At 44.0% G+C, this 22,719-nt stretch overlaps 1 protein-coding gene across 4 annotated transcripts in view; it reads left to right on the top strand.

Moving 5' to 3' along the window:
• Positions 1–22,719, top strand: part of UGT8 (UDP glycosyltransferase 8) — a 60,649-nt gene that overhangs the window by 5,382 nt on the left and 32,548 nt on the right. For all 4 annotated transcript variants that reach the window (XM_037508257.2, XM_054694542.1, XM_037508259.2 and 1 more), the window contains exon 2: positions 17,136–17,959. In XM_037508257.2, the coding sequence (XP_037364154.1) occupies positions 17,136–17,959 (824 nt within the window). The remainder of the gene's footprint in view (positions 1–17,135; positions 17,960–22,719) is intronic.

Genomic DNA, 22,719 nt, shown 5'->3' with positions numbered 1-22,719 from the left:
CTGCATGGGGCACCTAGAGAAGGTGACATAAAAGCTGAGTTAGTATAGTCAGGGACGAGATCATGGAGGACTGCTTGCCATCCTGAGGACTATGGAGCATTTTCTGTTGGTGATTAAGGAGTGATACAGAGATGACAGTTCTCACTGCAGTCTAAAGGAATGGTTGGAGGAACACGAGGCAGGGATCAGAGACAGCGGTTTAGCGGGTGTCCGGTAAGCTTATTAGGAGAGATTGAGGACCTGACTGACAGCACGGTGGGTGGCCATAGCATGATGGAGAAAAGAGCTTGATTATACAAATGTTAATGTGGTAGACTCTGTAGGGGTAGACAACAAATTGGATGGTGGTGTGAGGTGGGTCGTGGAGGAGACGAGGCAGGTTTGAGGTGCAAGGATGAAAAAGTTCAGCTTTGGACCTCATAGCACGTGAATGTTTATAGAAAACCCTGTGGAGATGAGTGCCCATTGGTTCACCACACAGAACCTGTGAGCTGGGCAAGATAGGTAGGCAAATGGATGGACGGATGGATGAATGGGTGGGTAGGTGGGTGGATGGATGGACTAATAATGTTAAATGATTTAGCAGTTTTCAGCATATAGATAGTTGTAAACAAAGGAAATCGACAGGTCTTCCAGGGCAGGTACAGAGAGTAAGAGGGGAATACAGACCTGGGGGATGCAGACTTTTAAGAGCTGGGTGGAGAAGTAGGGAGTGATAAAGGAGGAGAAGGTACAAAAAAGAGAGGCAGGAGGAGAACTAGAGGAGAGAGAGAGCTTTCTGGTTGCTGAGGGTGAAAAAATTTCATGAAAGGAGAGTTAAGGTACTAAAGCGAGGGGTATCCTGTAGTTCTGGTTTACCCCAACTTGCTCTGTGACCTTGGACTCAAGATTCAGCTCTCCATCCTCATCTACAAAAGGAGGGTCAGAGCACCTTCTCGTTGGGGGATTTTGAGGACCCAGCGCCTGGGAAGTGGTTGGCTGGTGTGAGGTAAATGCTGGCTGTCTTTATGAAAGCCCAGGGCACATATTAAAGGACTAGAAGATTCCTAGAGACTTGCTTTCAGGGAGTGTGACTAGAAGAGATGTATTTAAGATGAAAATCTGATCGTATTTATGGCATTTGGGGAAGAAGCCTGCAGGATACAGTTGAAAACTTTGAAAGGAGCAGACAGCCAGGAGAAGGCATAGTAATGCTTTCAAATGCTTTTTTTCCTTAGCATTTTCTCAATCTGGATGAAGTGGTTTTTTTATTTTAGAGAAAAGGGGATAGATATGTTAAATATGTATTTTAAATATGTCTTAAAATTAGATATATATCAATATGTATATACATTGTTTGCCTTGTAAATAGAAGGCATTTTGAGAAAAGGTTTGTATCTGTGAGCTGGTTTGGGACAAATCAACTGCTGCCTGTTGCTTGTTGCAACGATTGCGCGTCAACAGTGCATTTTTTTTTTATTCATTGGTTATAAGGTTCATTGGTGAATAATTGGTTATGAATGATATCTGTTGTTCTTTTTTAGACAAATGAGTATATCTGTTTTGCTCCATACTTGTTATTCACCGCTAATCTGGTCTATAATGATAGACACGTAATAAGTATTTGTCCAGTAAAATGAAGTTAGATGATCACTCTTTTTACTCAAGTACAGTAGGTAGGTAGTTTTCAATCTTTGATCATGTCCTTCGCCTGAAATTCTCTAGCTGCACATTTCCTTATCAGGGCCTCTCTATTTTATACCTGAATTTTGGCGTTGTGTTCATGTGCTGTATAGTGTACGGCCCTGTTCCTGCAAAGCACAGTCTTCTGTGCAAGTGATTTTCACTGAAGGACTTTTGACAGTTCCAAGTTGAACATTCACCAACTGAACTTGCGACTTTGTACTCCCAGCACAGTGCTCCTTTCAGAGGTGACAAAGGCCAATTTGGAATTGCCTTAGATACAAGTGTCATCCCTAGGTCGGCATTTAGGGGTGCAGAGTAAAAGCAGAAGTGCTGTTTGGACTTAGGAGTAACAGGATAGGTGGCATCGCTCAGGTTATTTCCAGCTCTATCTGGAAATGTGTGTAGTAAAACATTTGGATTAGATGGAAAGAGTATGTAATAGGAATAATCCAGGGAAGCTGTGTGTTTTGTTTTTAGCCTTGCACTGTTTATCTAAATTGTTGGTAATTGGGGGGAAAAAATCACTATTTTTGGTTTCATCTTGAAGGTGTCATCAGTCTTCATTGACTTGATTTAGGTAACAGAAATGTATCTGCAGATATTCTAGTTCACTAAGTAAATTTATAATATAATTCATTTGGAAAGTCTTTGTTTGACTTTGGAAGCCGATTAATGCAAAATAATGTGTAAAATTATTTTGCACTTCTAAATTCTTTTTAGGAGAATTTTAATACCTGAATATTTTCAAGACACCAAGACGTAATTTTTCAGAGATTACATGGACTTTGATTTATTTAATTTAATAAGCAATAATAGGGGATGCTGGTGGTGCTGATTTTCCTCTGAGTGAAATGTTTAAGTTGAAATAATGTGTTTCCATGAATTAAAATAACAACAAAAATAGAAGTAAGTGTATAAATAAGCTGTATTTTCTGCAGCATCATGCCAGATTCATCAGTGTAAATTGAATCATACTTGTAGAATTGAAAACTTTCAAAACACTTGAAGAAAATCCGGCAAAAGTGAAGTGGATTGGTGCTATTTAAATCTTTCTACTTTCCTGTATGTTTGAAATATTTTATAGTAAAAAAAAAAAAGACAAGGAATTTAAAGCAAATTCCACTTTAAATGTGTTAGGGGGTTCCCCATTTTGGCTCTCTGCCAGAGTGACTTTGGGTTTCCAGGTCGGCAGATCAGGTAGGACGCATTAAAGACTTAATTTCCGTTTTCTCCCTGAGTTGTACATTTTCCTTCTTTCCTTTTCCCTTGTAAATAAACCTTTTAGTAACCTTTTGTGTGTGCCTGTAGTGGAGTATTCATAAGTCCCTTTTAAGCACGTGGGTGAGGACCCACAGCCAGGAATATCAGGGCTGCTCTATAACAAATGTACTTAAAGACTTGGCTATTTAAAGCAACACCCAAGAAAATCTTTCAGTAAAAATAAACCTATTAATTTGCACATTCAGATTTTTCCAGTTGACTTTAACAAACACAGGCTACCGCCACCAAAAGCTGGACACACCCCACCACCACATTTTGAATGTAGTCACATCTACCAGGATATCTTAAACTTGAAAACGGAACATTAAAGATTCGTGGGATTCGTGGGATTCTGCACCTCTTCTTCATCATAATATCCCCATTCAGAGAGATGAGGCCCCACAGGAGAAATTTGGTTTGTACTTGGGCTGAGTGCATGGGTAGGATGCCTTCCTGCTTGGAGACCATTGCTCCCAGCCCAGCGGTGAGCACCTTGCTCCAGGTCCCTGGCCATGGTCTCCTCACCAAGAAGGCCCCACCTTGTGCTTTACATAACTTTTGCATTTGTGCTGCTGTAGCTGTGACTCTGCTGTACTCACTAGCCAATTGGTGGAGCCAGGGCTTGGGGAAAAACTAGTCAAACAGGTTTGCCTGTCTCTTGAGGGGGTGGGGGGTGAAGCTATGAAATTTGTGGATAAGGTTAGGGGTGAAAGTATTTTAAGGAATATTAATGAATGCTGATCACTGACTCTGTTTACTCCTCATTTGGAAAATTCTTGGGAGGCCTTTGTAAGAATGCGTCTTGCCGGAACTGCAGTGAGAGTAAGGGAAGCTGGGAGCTAGAAAGAGCAGGAGGAACTGGAGTAAGCACAGGTGGAGAGAGGGGAAGGAAGAACAATAGCAGGGAAAAAACCCCACAAGGAGAGGACACTGTTTCAGTGTCCTGTCCCTGCTTTGTCTGAGCCGGGTGTATCATAGCAGGAAATCATAATATTGACGTGAGAGTGAGTTGAATCAAAACAAACACACACCTGTGGTTTTCAACATCCCCACCGGAGAACACCCTACCTGGTCGGGGCGCATGTCAGACTGTGGATGGGAAATGTTGCCTTCACTGTCTCTCATCTCATCTTAGAAACGCTTTCCCTTGCACAGCGCTTCAAGGTCACCTTCATGAAACCTTTCGGTAGTTTGCACATTTCTCACCCATTCCTTCCATGCTTCTGTCCTCCTTCTGCCCCCGCCCATCTTGTCCAGCAAGTCCTCATGCAACAGGGTGGTCCCCAGGAAAGGGGGAGGTTCTCTGCCCCACCCAAGGGAGGGTGGAGCTGAGCAGGAAGAGGAGAAGCTGCAGAAGAGACTGAGGAAGGAAGGAAGCAGGATGGAGCCAGGAGACCTGGAGGAGGCGCATGGAGCCTAGAGACACGTGAAGAAACTGCGCTTGTCTTTTGGTCGTGGACTGGGTGACACAGATGTGGGTGAGACCTGTGGGAGGTGACCATGGCAGCTTTTATCTTGATGTTGATTTTGCTCTTTTCCTTCCGGGCTTGTCTGGTTGTTTCTGACCCTTTTCTGTGGGTCCCCACTGGAAGATGCTTTAGACTTGTGGTAGACTTTGGGGCCTTGTTCTGGGCCGATCCCATATGGATGGACTTTTAATCACGAGGGGACGGGTAACTTTGGGTGCTTCATTTAGAAACTAGACTCTTTGCCTTTCCTGTATTGTTTCCTAGTTTTATTAAAGTTCCTTCCCATTAAAGTCTCCTATGTTTTGTGTTGATGCGGCGGATGGCAGATCCCATGTAGAATAGGCAGGTTTGCGGGGTTTGGGCTGCCCCTCTCCCTGTCCTATAACACTCATATCTTACAGACCATACCGTGGGGGTGCAGATCTCCTAAGGAACGTTTCGAGGTCACCGCAGCAGCCCGTGGGGCATTTGAGCCTCTCGCCTGGGCAGCCTGGCTGGAACCTGGACGCCAGTGAAATGCCCTGCAAACAAACAGCCCCCAGTTTAGCCCCAGGACTTCTTTCCCCACCGGCTGAGGTGTCACCCACCCTTCTGCTTCCTTTCCTGCCCTTCTGAAGAACATCTTTTGTCCCTAAATCTCTGCTCTTCTCTCTTCCGTTTCACTCCGCTGGTGAAGTTATTTATGCCCGTGGATTGGATGTTTATTTGCACATAGATGACCTACAGATTTCTCAGTCCACCTCCAACTTCTTTCCTGCTCTCTCAAGGCCTCAGAGTTTCTGGTCCAGGCTCACAGTGCACCCCCCTTTGCATCAGTCTTCCGGCTACACACTTGGGTGTTATTTTGAAGGCCACTCTCCCCTGGATCGCCCTGTCTGGTGTGGTTTCTAATTCCGCCACGGTCGTCGTCTTGGAGACCTTGCAAACTCTGCTGTTTCCACTGCCTGCTGCTCTCTGTGTGCAGAGGCCTCCAGGACCCCGCTCCTGGTGTATCTCTCTCACCCTTTCCTTGCCTTTGATCTCCCCTCTTTACCTGTCAGCTGCCCCTACCACCCACCTGCCACCTCCATGATCCCCTTTCACTGGGCCACTCGTTTCCACACAGGTCGTCAAATGTCGGCATTCCGGCTGGCTTGCAGGGCGTTTCGTTGCCCAGCTGCAGGCTGGTCACCCAGGGATTTCCTTCCACTCCCCAGTAAGGTTCCACTTATCCTCAGGCGTCTGTCTGCTGGGTCTCCCCACCAGAACTCCCTGTCTTGTGCTTCCCAAGCCTCACCCTTCGGGTTTGGGCATTCTAGTCCCCACCCAGAGTGGCGCTTCCCAGTCTCTTACTTTTCTTTGACTTTCATTTCTCTATATATGGATGATCCTTTACTGCGTCATGATGTTACTTCTCCCTCTGAGCAGACCGGCTCCCGGAGCGGGAAGTTTTCCTCTTAGTTCCCCCTGATCTCTAGGACAAACACCACATGTGAGCAGAGATCAGACATTGAAACGCATCTGAGGTGTCTCAGAAGATTGCAAGGGAAGTCTTAGGTTCCTTAATTTTCTGTATGTATTTCATGCTTTTGTTCCTAATCTACGTCATTCAAATTTGAAATGCTCCCTTATTTGTATTTAAATTAAATGTTCTCGACGGAAGCCACCCAACTTACATCAACCTGTGTCATTTCAGTCACATTACACGCGTGCGCACACCCAAGATTTGAGTCATAGAAGGTTCCTAAGATAAGTCCTCCGAATGCTTTATTATAAAATTATAATGACTTGATAGGTTTTTTTTTTTTTTCTTTTTCAATTTCTCTACGGCTTCTAATAAATGAGAGTACAGACACAACTAATTGTGTGTAGGGCTAATAAGAGGAAATAATGATAATAATGCCAGTTAATTATATGGATTTAGTTTTTATCGTGTATTTATGTTTGGCTCTAAGTACGTATGTCATCACGAGAAAGCACTGGGAGGACAGGAGATCACGCCCACGGGGAAGGTGTGACTTCGGAAATTTGCTCATTATTCCCTCTCCCCCGTGGACCTTCTGATGTCAGCACATGTCTACACTCCAGCCCGGATAGAGTCCTTTTTTCCCTCTCTCCTCCATCAGGAAACACCGAACGTTCCCTGGTTCTGATTTAGAGACTGTAGAGGAGCAGGCAGAGGAGTCAACCAGCAGCCTGTTGTATGAGACGGCTCTTCTGCTTTCGGACCCAAATCCAGTGTGATTTTTGTTAACTCTAGTATAAAATTTAATGTAATTAAGAAAGTTTGAGAAGGTAACGACTAGGTCTTTTCAAAGACTGTGGCCTACCCAGGGATTCAAGAAAAAGTCGACTGTTACCTGGCTGATGCAGTCGTAACCTTGGCGTCTCTATGTGGTGAAGGAGAGAGATACTGGATTAGGACCCGGGCAACCAGGAGGGCGACTTCCCGCTCTGCCAATTAGTAACCATGAGTTAGCTGTGTGATGCTAGGCAACCAGGCACTCGAGACATTGTCCCTTTCTCTACAAATGACAGGGTTTGAACATGGTTATCTTTCATTTTTAAATTGGGACTCTTGATTTTTTTTTAAAAGAAAATATAATTTTAAAAGATATTTGGTGTCATATCATGCCAGATACCTTAAGAACCATGTGTTGCATGGCTAATAACAGTGGCAATGACATACAAGACTTCTCTGGACTTGCTTCAGTGGACCAAATAGCAGGTGTAAATCTCGATGCTTAGGAGGCTCCAGTTTTACCTGTGAGTATGGGATCATCCAGGAAATGCATTGTGTCTTTTTTTTTTAAGATCCATTCATTTATGCATACAAAAACTGCGGCACAGTCCAGAGATGCGGGGGGTGAGAGGATCCACCAGAGACAGAGTGGGGAGCAGAACAGGCAGATTGACTGAAATACACTGCTGAGGGGAGCAGCAGGCGAAACAGGAGAGGTCTGCCTCACCATATGGGTATCTCCCTGGCCGGCCGGGGTTTGAACTCATGCTGCAGAGGCTGCAGATTGCTTCCTAGTGGGGTGTTATCCCCTTGTGCCACCAGGGTGGTCCAAGAAAGGATCTTATTGATGAGACACTTCTGTTAGCCTTGTGATCCTGGTACATTTTTACAGCCTTAGGTGTCTCTAAGGAAGTAATATGCATTGGGCACCGCTGTCCCCCACATCTGTCTCATTGTGGAAGAAATGAAAATTGGCTCTGGATGGTCCCTACTTTCACTTACCCTATTCCTTTCATTAAAATCCCCATAAAAGAGAGTTCTAAAACATCAGCGTGAGAGATTCTAAAACTTAATCAAGCCTCAGAGTTTTTCTAAGAAAGTAAATACCTCTCCAAACTTAAAGCCTTGTGCCTTCTCACTTGTAAGATTTATGAATTTTTTCTCGTTTGTTTAAGGATGAGATCAGCATCACAACAAAGAATTTCCTTGTTGTTTGCTGTTGGGATCACGTGGTGTAGACGCAGAGAGAGAACTGGTACCAATCTCCTCCTGGAGTTGCAGAGAAGAAACCTGCACTCATTCTGTGGGAGACAGGCATAGGCTCCTACATACATATATATAATTTTAAAATATGTGAGAAAGAACATACGGGATTTATTGTCACTGCTTTCTTTATAAACAAAAAAAAAATTGCATTTTTAAAATTGCAAGCCTCTATCTCTGTCAGACCATGCTCAACATGGTCTCTGGGCCAGCAGCATTCGTATGCCCTGGGAATTTGTTCACGATGCAAATTTTTGGGCCCCTCCTAGATCTCCTAGAATTGGAGACTACGGAGGTAGTCCCCAAAGCCATTGCTTTAACAGGCTGTCCAGGGACTCCTGATGCGTATGCTAAAGTTGAGAGCCAATTTTCAATTTTCTCATGTGATGAAAAAATCTCTGATTATTTTAGGGACAAAAGTATGTCCAGATTTCAAAATGCTTTTCTGGTTAACACTTTCACAGTTAATTTTTGTAACCAAAATTTATGATAGTACTTATTATGTTTTATAGTATAAAGCCTTAAGAAGTTTACCAGGGAGGATTTTCATAGACTATTTTGATTTGTGAACCCCAGAATTAAAGGTTGGTCTATTATGTGACATATGGCAGTGGAGACATTGGAGAATCCTTCTATGGGATTGATAAGACATACTGGATTAGAACCGATTCACTAATTGTTATATAGATGTATTCAGGTATTCTTACTGGAGTTAAAACATACCCCGATACATACAAACTCCTCCACGTATTAACTACAACAAAATAACTAGGTGTTTACTTTTGTGTGTTTCCCTACAACTTTCTATAAGTGTAACCCAGTGTTTTTAATGTTAAAATTATCTGGGGACCATTCAAGAAAGCCAAATGTGCTAAGACCTAGTCACATTTTCAGAAATTCTGACTTAGTTGGCCTAGGTTGAAGATGGCAGGTTTTCAGGACCTCTGCTTTTAGGGGCTCCCCAGGAACATGCACCCAGAGTTGGAAGCCGCTGGCTGCAGCAACTAACAATCCCTTAGGAAGTTACACAGTAAATCCACTAGGCCCTTCCATAGTCTTTTGTGTGACTGAAAAATAATTTGATCTCCAGCAGGTTATTAGTGTTGGCTTTCATCAAGTTATCAGTCATGCTTTTTTGCTCTTTGTTTTGCCCCTTGTCTTTGCTCTACATTCTTGCTCACTCCAGGCAGTTCAAGCACCTGCCCCTGGAGAACCATCCCCACCCCAGACATACCACATCAGGGTTTGCAGCATTTTAACAGCATCCCCATGTAAATCTCAGTAAAGATTCTCTCTCATATAACTTATTTTTTTAAGATTTATTTATTTATGCATACAAGAACTGGGGTACAGGCCAGATGTGTGAGGGGGTGAGAGGATTCACCAGAGACAGAGCGGGGAACAGAACAGGCAGACTGAGTGAAATACACTGCTGAGGGGAGCAGCGGGCGAGTCAGGAGAGATGTGCCGTGCCATGTGGGTTTCTCCCTGGAGGGCCGGGGATCGAACCCATGCTGCAGAGGCTGCAGACAGCCTCACAGCATGGCGCTCAACCCACTGCGCCACCAGGGAGGCCCTCTCATATAACTTTGAAATTGAGGTGAAGCTGAGGTTATTTTTTTTCATTTTTTTAATTCACATTCTTTGATCCGATCTTCAGTTTTCATGATCCCGATCATATTGGCCTCATAGAACCCCTTCTCACCCACTTTTTGGGACTTGTAAGAAATCTTCCTCAGCATGTAATTTGATATCCTCAGCTGCAGGTGAAGAAAATGAGGGGCAGGGTCTCCCCTGGTGGCCCAGCAGTTGAGTCCTGGGCTGCAAGGCTGCCCACAGCCTCTGCGGCACCGGTTTGATCCCTGGCCGGCGAGGGTCCCACATGGTGCGACAGACCTCTCCTGCTGCGCCTGTTGCTCCCCTCAGCAGTGTATTTCATCAGTCTGCCTGTTCTGCTCCCTGCTCTGGCTCTGGTGGGTCTTCTCACCCTCCCGCATTTCTGACTGCACCCAGTGCTTGTATAAATAAATACAATGAACCTTTAAAAAAAAATAAAGAAAATGAGGGGCAGAGAAATGACATAAGTTGATGTAAATCATAAAGGCTTCTGATTTGAAGAGCCACAGGTGCATGCCATAAACATTTTAATATTTATTGTTATCACAGCAACTTCAGTAGAGGATTGTGTGCAATGGTACTATCTTCATAACTTAACCAATTTGAAATGTGAGCTACTTGAGAAAGTATTTAGGTGACCCTAACATGACATATGTTCAAAAATCCAAAATTTCAAAATACATTTGTTTTTATTATCTAAAGTAATATTGATAGTACTTTACCAGTATGCCAATTTTTGAAATAATTCTAATTTGTGTAATTAAGTGATAATGGGAGGTTGAGCATGTAACAGTAAAGGGCGTGAAAACTGAAAGGAACATGTTCTTACAGACCACTAAAACTGTGTTCTTATGCTGCTGAGAGATTGCAGGGGTTTCGCATCACGACAGTTTAAAAATATTTTGGGATTATTTACTTACTTATGCAGAGTTCTTTCAGGATCTGGAGCTGGGCTTCATGTTTTTCTGAATCCCTAGAACAACGGAACTTTAACTCCAGTTTTCATATTTTAGCTTCACATACCCATTGCATTAACCTCTCGTTTTCTTACCGCATGCAAGATTTAAGTTTCAGCTTTGCCTGGCAGTCCGGTGGTAGAATTGCATCAAAATCTCCAGCTGCTGCAGAATACAGAGACATACAGCAGCCAAGGGAGAGCGAGAGGGGTCAATACAGGGGCTGGGAGAGCACAAGGGACCATGGTGATGAGTCATGGGTGATGTGGTGGTGGGAGATTTATAGGGATTATGAGGCAAGAAATCAAATAATATACAATGAACAATGATTTAAGAAAATGAAAAATAATTCCAGCTGCTTATTAAAAATGCAGATTTGGGAATTTCTCCCCAGGCTCCATGGTAGCCTCTCTGGCGAAGAGAGCCTGGAATCAGCATTTTTTGAGAACCATTCATTAGGTCATTGACTTCAAGGGTGGACTTTATTAAATTTAATCTCCACCAGAAGCATTCGTTGGATACATGTTAGGCACAAGGCACTAACGGGCCGTCTGCTATGTCCATCCTCATTTTCCATCTCTATTTTCTCCTTACTGCCTCCCTTCTCGCTGGTGATCTCAGCACGGTGCCCCAGATGGGTCTGGGCCAGCGATCACTGATAAGCCAAGAGCTTTGAGTTTCTCATTACAGCTTCACCACCTGCACTGCAGATGTCAGACAAGAGATACAGCAGATACAGGTAGTATAGGAAAGTGGTCAGCGTGGCTGGCCTGGAACACTGCAGACCAGCAGCACCTTCCTTGGCTATCTCTCCTTCAGGAAAAGGTTTTCTTGTGCTCAAAACTGAACTTTTTGAAAGGTGTAACTATTGATCCTTTCCGTATTTTTCGTTTGTTTGTTTGTTTGTTTGTTTGCATGGAAGAGCTGGATTACAGGCTAAAGATGCAGGGGGCGAGAGGATTCACCAGAGACAGAATGGGGAGCAGAACAGGTGTATTGACTGAATACACTGCTGAGGGGAGCAGCGGGTGAGACAGGAGAGGTCTGCTGTGCCATGTAGGTCAGCTCCGTGTCCGGGAATAGAGGTCAGGACGTAGGGGTGACAGCACTGTGACTTAGCCCTAGGCCACCAGGGAGGGCCCCTTTCCATATTTTGTGAATGTAATTGAAGAGCTGCTTGTGTAGTAACCTTATTTTCCTTACTGTGCCATGTTAATGTAAGGAATGTAGTAGGAATAATAGAATATTTCCCAGCAGTCTCTCAGATGATTTTGTTATTAGACCAAAATTTGTGGATTCATCAATGAATATATGAATATTGAATGGAATTTTTTTTTAATTAGGTGTGCTAGAAATTTGGACTAAAATTTTTACACGGGGAACTTTGGATTAATTTATTCTGTTCAATTTGTGATATGGGAACCTAGTTTCTTCTTTGCATTCACCATATTCCACTTGTATTTCTGTAGTTGAGCTGCGCATTTGCGCACGAGATGCTTTTTCTAAATGATTCAAAACCATTGTTTGGGAAACTAAGAGTTACCTGTATTTATTCACTGCCAACAGCCAGTGAACTATTCTCCCAAAGTAGGTTTTCCACCCAGAGTGCCCTTGGGGTTATTAGAGATGCTCAGCTGTTGCCAGATCACCCCTTCTTGTGTGTGGGAGACAGCATGAGCCCACAAGCAGCCTCCATTTCTAAATTATCTCTTCCCCCTGCCCTAACCCAAGTCCAGATGTCCCCACTTCACACTGTGCTTTCCTTGCTTTTAGTAGTTTACCGGCAAGTAGACAATCATAACTCACTTCAGAACTCAAGGCATCGCTGGCATCGGAATCATCAATGTTTCAAATCCAGGCTATTTAACACCACACAGCAAGAAGACTGAGTTTTCCCCTGGTTTGGCCACAGTTACGATATTTATTTTTCAGCCATATTTTCTTCTCTTTTCACATAGTGGCATAAAAGTGGGTTGAAAATGGGCAGGACGCACTGTTGCAGTACATGAGGTGCTAGATCTGGCTTAGCTTTTCATCTTCCGTCCTGGTCTCCTTACCTGTACGATGGGGCAGCCTTGTGGTTTTTTTTTTTTTTTTTTTTTTTTGCCTCTGAACGGTCTCTGGATAGAAAGCGAAGCCTGTAGTGGAGGAAGGTGCAGGATATATAGTACAACTGTTCACTGATGGTTTTGTCGGGATAGAGGTTCCCAGCTGTGTACTCTGGTTGAGGCAGGACTTGCACACTTTCCCAGTGATAGCTCCACATCCTTGAAGTCCCCTAGGTTCTGGGCAGACCGGGATGGGTGGTGATCCCAGAGCTGGCGACGGAGACTCAGAAAGGGAGTTCGGTGAGTTCACACGGACTGGGTGTGCGCAGGTCCTCAGTGGGGATGCAGGTGTCATTGTCACACCTTTCCTGCTTTTTCTGCTGCTGCATGATCCCGGGAGTTAATCATTGCCAGGCCCCGCCTCCCGCCAGCAGGATGGGGAAAGTGAAACCTCCTGAGGCATAAACAAGAAATTGCACATTTCGCTTTTACTCGCATCCCATTCCCCAGCTGGAACTTACCTCTGTGGCTTAAGTGAGGCCCTAGGGTGGCTGGGAAATGTTGCCTTTTGTCCTTCTGGCCGGGAGGCGAGCTCAAGTGGAGGATTCCGTCCCTAGGAGAGCAGCAGGGAAGGGACACCACTGCTGTCCTGCGTGTGCCTGCGTGTGGCATCCAGCACGTCCCCCGCCTCTCCTGTTCCTGTGGTTTCAAGCAAAGGTAGTTTTCTCGGCCCTTTGCGCCACCGCTGTGAATATGTGAGTTAACAGAGCAAATGAAAAAAGACTCCTGGATTCAAGGAAAAGCTGTATCGAAATCTGTGCTGTGTCTTGCCTCTTCCTTTGCCCTAATCCAACACCATTACCCAGGTCTCTCCATTGGTGAGATGCAGAACTAACTTCAGTGCCTCAGCTTAAGCTGTAGATTGAGACCCTCATTCAGTAGTAAGTCAACTGATGCCATTACATGTCCTTTCATTTAAAAATAATGAAACAAAAATGGGATGTTGGAGGTGCGTGCACTCCATCCAAAATCACTATTTGGGTTATTCGTTCAGTAACTCTTACCCCTCTGCCCCCATTGGTTCAAAGTAGTTATCCATTTATTTAATCTATTTTTCTTTATTGAGGTAACATTGGTTTACAATGATGTATGTGATTTAGGGGTATAGCTTCACAGCTAAATTTTTATGGGCCATATAAAGATTGCCAACTAACACTAAAATCTTTTTGGGAGCTTAAGTCATGCTAGAGGGATATAAGAAAATAAGGTTTAATAATAAAATCGATGCATGTTTAGAAGCACTAGCAGTGATAGCCAATGAGTCTTTACTTTGCTGAATTTGTTTCTTACTTATTTCCTGGAGGGCATTTTCCAAGGCTTACTTCCAGAGGTGTTTTGAAGAGAAGTTAGTCTTACAATATTTCATATAATACTAAGATTGATCTCCGGTGCCTTTATGATTGATAGATATTTGCTCAAGTAAATGCAGGCCACGTAAGGCTGAATGGCAGAGAACTTAAAAGCACTAAGAATCTGGGCCTCCTTGGTGGTGCAGTGGGTTGAACACAGCGCTATGGGGCTGTCCGCAGCCTCTGCAGCGTGGGTTCGATTCCCAGCCAGCCAGGGAGGTACCCACATGGCGCAGCAGACCTCCCCTGTCTCGCCCGCTGCTCCCCTCAGCAGTGTATTTCAGTCAGTCTGCCTGTTCTGCTCCCTGCTCTGTCTCCGGTGAATCCTCTCACCCTCCCACACCTCTGGCCTATACCTCAGTTCTTGTATAAATTAAAAAAAAAAAAATGGCATTAAAAATCTCACTGGTATTTTACCCAGACTACCTAATCTTCTTTGAGGACTAAATCTTTCACTTCTTTTTTTCTAAGTAGACTGTTCACCACGCACAGTCATGATTTTTAAATTTCCCATCAACCCTTGTCTTGTTTTTCCTTTAATGTGAAGACACTTTGTTAATTGTATTTTTAATGATGAACTTGAATTGCTAAGCCACTGGGATGACAGGTCGTCAAAACCTAAATTCTTCCCTCTAGTTTATGTGTTTATCATTATTTCCCCGGTACAGTTCAGTCTCATGCCTACTTTCCTGTTCAGAGGTATTACTGAAGTAATACCAAATAGGAAAGGTCAAAGCATTCTATTAAATGGTGGACAAAGGTGATAACCTCCTCGTAAAAAAATAAATAAATAATTCGATGGAAGTAGCATTTTAGACTAAGGCTGCCAGAAATCTTGTGTGGCGTTAGACCCTGGTATTAGGGACTCCTCGTTAGAAAATGGGAGGAAAAAAAGAGGGACTCAGTCTGTTTGTCGTCTTTATACAAATTTAGTAACTGGAGTGTTCCAGGGGGAGGCTACGTGAAACAGTGACACCCGAGAAACCGACCGGCATAGCTGATCTGATTTCTGTCTGGTGTGTTATGGGATTAGTCCCTTCTTTATTTTGCAGGGGTGACATTTAAGTAAAGTGCCACCCACATACCTTTATTGTTTTGCCCAAACACACATTTGAATATGAATGTCTTCGGCATGGTTAGAGGTGGACAGTCCTATTAAACATTGCAGCTGTTTCTTGAATATAGGCACAGAGGTGTGTTTTTGATACAGAGAAGAAAATGTGGTATGATGGGAAAAATGAAATTTGTAGAGTCTGAATTTTGGGTTTTCTACAGTGCCTTGGCAGTGAATTACAGTAAGTCCAGTAGCATCTCAGCAGCCAAGAGAGGATTTGGAGTAGTTGCCGATCAGCAGGGTCTAGCGTTAGAGCAAAGGTCAGTCCAATAACTGCCAGAAGAAAGGGCACTGTGTGACCCTTAGGAGGTGTTTACTGCCCTGGACGACGTGTGTTCTGGTGGAGATGTGGCGGGTCAGGAGCAGAGTGTGGTCATTTGGGGAGTAAGTGAGCCCAGCAAATGGAGACTGATGTTTTAGCACACTTGATCCCGGAGAGGAAGAACCAGGCTTCAGCTCCAGGAGCATGTGCATTGAAGGAGTACCTTATAGATACGATGTCCTTCTGGTAGAAAATTTAAAAATCTGGAAAAATGTAAGTAGAAAAAGAAAGAAATCACTGACAGTCAGAATGTACTACTGATCACAGTTTGGTATCCCGTTGTCATTACAGTCATTTTGTATATAGACATATGTATATTGCATTATATAGTTTTGGTTTTTGCTTTCTAAAAGTTGTGAGCATTTTCTCCTATTAAATTCTTTGGAAATATGGTTTTTGATGGTGGCAGAATATACTGTAATTTTCTTAATCCGCCATTGCTGGCCTTCTCGTGGTTTCTGGATGGATGCCTTTTAAAAGAGTTTGAACACTATGCTATCTGATTTTCTTTGGGAAAATATTAAGGTAACAGATGGACTGAGTTTGTTTCCCAAATATACAGCCAGTTTTTAGCACTCCTTATGGTAATAAGTTGTTCTTTTCTCATCTAATCATGGTACCTCCTTCATCCCATATCATGTTTTTATTTATTTATTCAAGGAATTCTTACAGGTCACGTTCTTTGATCCTTTGATTTTGAAGACTGGCACAAGTTCCACAGCTTTAATATTTACCTCATTTACTGTCTCAAGTCATTGCTGTTTCCTTTTCAAAAAATGTATTTCTTCTCCTTGCCTATTTATTCAAACAAATGAGCATGGAAATAATTGGGTAAAATTCCAAACAAAACAAGACAAACCTCCAGTGGGGTTTCTGGAGAAATTTGTTCAGTCTGTTTATAACATTAAAAGGATTGAGCTTTTTATTTATTTTATTATTTTGGATTGAGCTTCTGAGAATATTGTCTTCCATGAAAATAATAAATATGCCTATACTTTTAGTATTATTTCTCTGCATATCTTAAGAGAAAGGCTAACTATACTTGGTACAGCCAGAAACTACCTTGGTCATTTATTTCAACCCCATCCATCAGTTTCTGCTCCCACAAGAGTGTGCATCCTGTGAACCCTCCTGAACTTTTCTATTAAAAGTCTCTTTCAGATAATTCCCTGAATTGAATCACCAAATTTATATAAATTACACAAAAGGTGACTGCCAGGATACTTCAGATGACGGGGAAATTCACCTTGAAGAAAATGTCTTACAGAACAACTTGAAAGAATTATTTTCTGAAACATAATTTTTCTTCAGTGTGTTTTGATCATAATTAGGAATATAACTGTGGAGATAAAATGATTGGAATAAAAGACATGTGAATACACTTAGAAATCAAAAATTTTGGCTTTTCTTCCCGGGGTTACCACTGATATTCATTTAAAAATTAAATGCTATTTCATCGATACCCTGTAACTGTTACTCAAGGAAGAGAGCTCTTCTGTCTTTCAATCTTATGGGAGTTTTATTTCAAATTATTAAAAGTCTGGTTCTCTGTTATTGATGCAATTATATGCCCTGGAACGGTGCATTTTAAATGCACTGCAGTGTATGTCAGCTTTGCTGTCAGTATTATCCTCAAGAAATTATCAATGAAAAGTGAAGATGTCGGGGTGAATTTTAAAAACAATCCTCGAGAAGGCATGGGTAGCCAGATACCCGCAACAAGAGTCCGCGCTTGTTTGGGAGGGTCAGGCTGGTGTTCTGTGTTAAGTGGCTTTCTGTTTGTCATTGCAGCTATGAAGTCTTACACGCCGTATTTCATGCTCCTGTGGAGTGCTGTTGGGATAGCCAAGGCTGCCAAAATCATCATCGTGCCGCCAATTATGTTCGAAAGCCACATGTACATTTTCAAGACGCTGGCCTCGGCCCTGCACGAGAGAGGCCACCACACGGTGTTCCTCCTGTCGGAAGGCAGAGACATCGCTCCGTCGCACCATTACAGCCTCCAGCGCTACCCAGGGATCTTCAACAGCACCACCTCGGACGCTTTCCTGCAGTCCAAAATGCGGAATATCTTCTCCGGGAGACTGACAGCCATCGAGCTCTTCGACATACTGGATCACTACACCAAGAACTGTGACATGATGGTCGGCAACCGCGTCCTGATCCAGGGCCTGAAGAAGGAGAAGTTCGACCTGCTGCTGGTGGACCCTAACGACATGTGCGGGTTTGTGATCGCTCATCTGTTAGGGGTCAAGTATGCGGTCTTCTCCACGGGCCTCTGGTACCCTGCTGAAGTGGGTGCTCCTGCCCCCTTAGCTTACGTCCCAGAGTTTAACTCGCTCCTCACAGACCACATGACCTTGCTGCAGAGGATGAAAAACACCGGCGTGTACCTCATTTCCAGATTGGGGGTCAGCTTTCTGGTTCTTCCCAAATACGAGAGGATAATGCAGAAGCACAACCTGCTGCCCGAGAAGTCCATGTACGACCTGGTGCACGGCTCCAGCCTCTGGATGCTGTGCACGGACGTGGCGCTGGAGTTCCCGAGACCCACGCTGCCCAACGTCGTGTACGTGGGAGGGATCCTCACCAAGCCGGCCAGCCCACTGCCAGAAGTAAGGTTTGCTGCACTCCTTGGTCATTTTGTTTTTCACGGTGAAGGTCAATTTGTCGATTTCGATTTGACGAGAGCGTGGATTGGTTTGGGTTTGACAACTAAGGCTCCTTGTTGTGCAACAGTCCTAGGCCAGGCAGGTTCATGGTTGATGTGAGCAAAGGGCGAAAGAATCTTGGGGCCTCAGTAGCTCTGACAGCCCTTAATGGGGAAGCAGGGGGCCTGATACGCAGGCAGAGCAGCAGGCAGGGAGGCAGGCAGCAACCGACCCCCCTAGCCCCTGCGACCTCCCGCTTCCCAGCCCAGGTGTCCGGTCGACATTATAGGTGCACATGCCCCATGCGCACGGCACGTGCTTTTTGCACTGACACCCTATCAGATGTGGGTAAACAAACCTGGGAGGAAAACAGAGGTGCAGCTGTGGCCACAGAGACTGGTGGCAGGAGGCTTTTGAGCCCAAGTTACTCCATGTTCCTTACACTATTCCAGGAAGCAGGGAAGACACAGACACTGCCAAGTCCCTTTATTTGTGGATGCCCCACACCCTGGGAGGTGTTCTGTGCGCTGAGTGGCTGCTGCTGTGTGGTCATAGACTGGAGGAAAAACAGCTTTCTGATTAAGTAATGACCGTTGTATGTGAGGAGAATGTAGTTAGACGATCCAGTTCAAGGATCGTGATTTTGCTCTGGATTAAAGACAGAGTTACCTTCTGTTCCTCCCCGAAGAACACACTCACAGGCCTCTGTGTCTGGATGGGGTTCAGAGAATTCCAATAAACACAAAGCTGGTGAATGGATTCCGCGTTAGGCAGTCACAATCACTGCGGAGTTCACCTCCAACAGTGAAAATGAGGCCCTGCCTTCCACCAAGCTCTGCGGTCACGTCATTTTAAGTTAGCAAGCAGCGTCTGTTTTCAAGAAATCACGCCTCATTAGATTTCATCTCAAAGCAGGGATCCATGGCCCCTTAAGACATGGTGTCTCCTCGTTAAGTGCAACCTAAATTTTGTTTTGGTTAGTTGAGCTGTCAGTGAATCCTTTGTGTACTGTCTTCCGTCCTTGCTGGGTTTTTATAGGTACCTCGAACAGCACCTGCAAGGCCGTGGTCTTTTGGGGCCTCTAAACTCGGGTTTGCTCTGGGTTTAATCCTCCAACACCTGACTGCATTTGCCGGGAAGTAGAAGACCTAATCCGTGATTTTCTTTCTTGAAACTATTTCTGCCCTTAAACTTTGAAAAATAGTCACAACAAGCGCAAAATGGCTCATTTCTACCGGTTCTCTAACCCCCCACCTTTGATAAGCCACACAGCATGTGAGAATATATTTCCTCTCCCCAGAACCCAAGCTTATCTTTTGCTCTAAGGCGCACTCTGCCCATTACTTTTGCTTTGCTTAACTATTATGTTTTACTTTAAAAGCCATCTTTGAGTGGTTTCTGGGGCCGCCTTTAAAGCCTTGCTCTGTTTTCTGGCGGGTCATAATTCCTGCTTTGACACTGGTTGCCCCTGCTTGGCGGGCTCCCCTGCGCTGTTATTTCTCTTTGGGCTTCGGTCATGTTTCTTGTGAAAATGTGCTTATTTACAGTCATCCCTGGGGCTGTGACAGTGAAGTCCCTCATGCAGACCAGACCCACGTGGCCGGCCGCGTGTTGCACGCCTGGACCTAGAGTAGTGCGCTGTTGCCAGTGGACGTCTGTGAGGCTGTGCGTGTGAGGGCTGTTCCGTGTCAGTGCGTCATTTACTGACGCCTCAGCAGGGAATATTTGGAACAGTGTGTCTTATTACTCTTTCAGATATGCCTCACTCGGGTCAGGTTTTATGTGCTTAGAACACACACGTGTCTGTTGGGATTTCTGTACTAGATTTATTGATGTGATAAAATGTAGCTGAGGGTTCTAAAGGTCAGTGAGTCGCCCCAGTTTTTTAATCATTTATCGGGCATGGCCGTGACACTGAAACAATAGGGCCCAGCAAATGGCCACTTACACACCATCCACTAATAACAGCGTGATTGTTAATTGTCGTAGCTTACACTGGCGATGGATTGGGATTTCTAGATGTCTGGAAAAGATTTGACAGTGGGATTTGATTTCACAACCTGGGGTGAAAGGGCAGAGAACTTTTCTAAAAGACATTTTTTTTTTTTTAGATGCTTTCTTCATGCTTGAGCCTAAAGAAACTCGAAAGCAGCTAGCTTGGCTTCATTCATTTTATTTTTTCAGTCTCAAAATATAGAGAATAGTCCATTCATTTGTCACATTAGAGACTCCGAGAGTCTGATCACAGTGAGAGTCTGTGCAAAGTCAGCAGACTGTTCTGTTGATTTGGTATTCTGTCTAGATGACTGTATCTCTGTCACTCATTTTACTCATTTGCACATTTTCAGGGGTTCACCTAGAAGCCATTACTTATTACATATGGTAGAAGGAAGCTGGCATCCCCAATAAATAAAAGAGGTGTCAAAGCTGAGATAGGGGACCAGACTCCATGGGGAGGGAGGCCGTAATAGACTTGATCCAGGATGGTAGCAAATGAGGAAAATTGTTAATAGTACCTTATAGATGTTATCCTATGAACTATAACATACTCAGTTCCCCCTCCCCCTTTTTTGTAAAGGTTTATTTATTTATTTATACAAGCACTGGGTACTGTCAGAAGCGTGGGAGGGTGAGAGGATTCACCAGAGCCAGAGTGGGGAGCAGAACAGGCCGACTGACGAAATACACCGCTGAGGGGAGCAGCGTGCAGGCAGGAGAGGTCTGCACGCCATGTGGGACCCTCGCCCAGCGGCCGGGGATCGAACTGGCGCTGCAGAGGCTGCGGGCAGCTTTGAAACCCAGAGCTCAACCGCGGTGCCACCGGGGAGGCCCTCAGAGCCCCTTCTTAAATTGGTGCAATTTAGTTTTAAAATGCATGCTAGTTTTCTGCTTACCTCGTCATGCTGTCTACTACCTGGCCGCCTCCTTGGGGGTCCCGACACGTGTGGGTGAAGGTCTGGGTGGGTTCACAGCCATGCGGTGGCTTATCTCCTCTCAGTGCACTAGAGATCACAGGTACCAACTAGAAACAAAATTGCTGAAGGCACAAAGGTCTGTAAAATAATCCTTGATTCTTTACTTATTAAATGAGAATGAAATAATAACATCTACCAAGAAGTGATTATAGCTTCTAGTAGTTTTATTAGAGGGAAAGACTTAATATGTCACTCAAGGACAGTACGTTGACTTAGGGAGTCTATTGATTATTAAAATCAATCATGGGCTTCAGGTGATCTGTTTTACATGATTTCCCATTGACCAAGATGGTCTAACCTTGCCAGATGACTGTTTTTTTCCACTTTTCAGCTTCTCCCGCGTTGACCTATAATCACACCTCGTGATTGTACCTTAACTGTTGATTTTTCATTTGGCTCTTGCCTTAACTGGACTGTGGAACCCTCAAATGGTGGATACCCCATTTAGTCATCTTTATTTTCTGAGCACCTAGAAAATGGTAGACACTTCATAAATGTTAAATATTAGGTAAACTGTCTCAAACAGAAAGAGTTGCCAAAAATAGATGGTTCAGCTAGTACAAAAATATTGTTAATATATAATAGTTATACATTCATTCCAAATTTATGTTCACATACCACCCAGCCACTAAGCAACCAGACTTTCTGGGTAAGTTATTTTAGTGAATTAAAATAGCTGTCGAATGCTACTGACTTGAAAAATAGAGGGCAGTGCAGTCAGGTTGGCTTTCACACGTGAGTTGGGAGGTCTGGCACTCATGGAGTGCACCTCAGAGGTCCTTTATTGCCAGACTGAGAGTTATGGGCATCTTCATTTCACCAGTTGTAGAGACCTTTTTATTTTATGGAAACTTAGTCATGGAGAGAGATTCAGGTAAGAGATAAGCAGAGATAAGAAAGAGCTCAAGGCCAAGGACAAGATCCTAAGATACTGTCGCTTTGTCACTGGTCAGAAGTCCTTCACGGAGAGAGGTTTTGGGGGAATCAGGAGACATTTAGCTACAGATTCCTTAGCTTAATCCCCAGGGGCAGTTGAGGGTCTGAGAAGAGGAATAAAACTAAGAATTTAGAAAACTTAAATAAGAGACCAGGAAAAAGACTAATCAATACAAAATAAAAATCAAAATCAACAAGCAACTATAGGGTCTCCCCGGTGGCACAGTGGGTTGAGCGCAGTGCTGTGAAGCTGTCTGTAGCCTCTGCAGTGCCTGTTCGATTCCTGGCCAGCCAGGGAGCAACACACATGGCACAGCAGACCTCTCCTGTCACGCCCGCTGCTCCCTTCAGCAGTGTGTTTCGGTCAGTCTGCCTGTTCTGTTCCCAGCTCTATCTCTGGTGAATCCTCTCACCCTCCCACACCTCTGGCCTGTATCCCAGTGCTTGTATAAATAAATAAATCTTAAAAAAAAAATAAATTTAAAAACCAAAAAAAACAAGCAACTATAAACCAGAGACACACTGTGGGAGGGGGAGAGGGGAGGAAGTGGCGGGGAAAGGAAGGACTAGAGTCAAAATAAAGTGGGGTGCAATTGTATGGGGAATATAACCAAAATGAAAATGCACACATTGTGCAAAGATGAAAAATGATGTAAGAATTATATAAAATAAAATATTAAAAATAATAAAGCACAACTTAAAAAAAACCGTAATTAGCATGTCAGAGTTACTGAGAGCATTACAAATAAAGATTAAGGCTCTCATAAAAAAAAAAAATAAGGGGCCTCCCCTGGTGGCACAGGTGGCTGAGCG

The sequence above is a fragment of the Talpa occidentalis genome, unplaced genomic scaffold (assembly GCF_014898055.3).
Source record: "Talpa occidentalis isolate TD23 unplaced genomic scaffold, MPIMG_talOcc4v2.1 talOcc4.13, whole genome shotgun sequence".
Lineage (NCBI taxonomy): Eukaryota > Metazoa > Chordata > Mammalia > Eulipotyphla > Talpidae > Talpa > Talpa occidentalis.
Note: the sequence above shows the minus strand (reverse complement) of the source record. Positions and strands in the feature narration are given on the sequence as shown.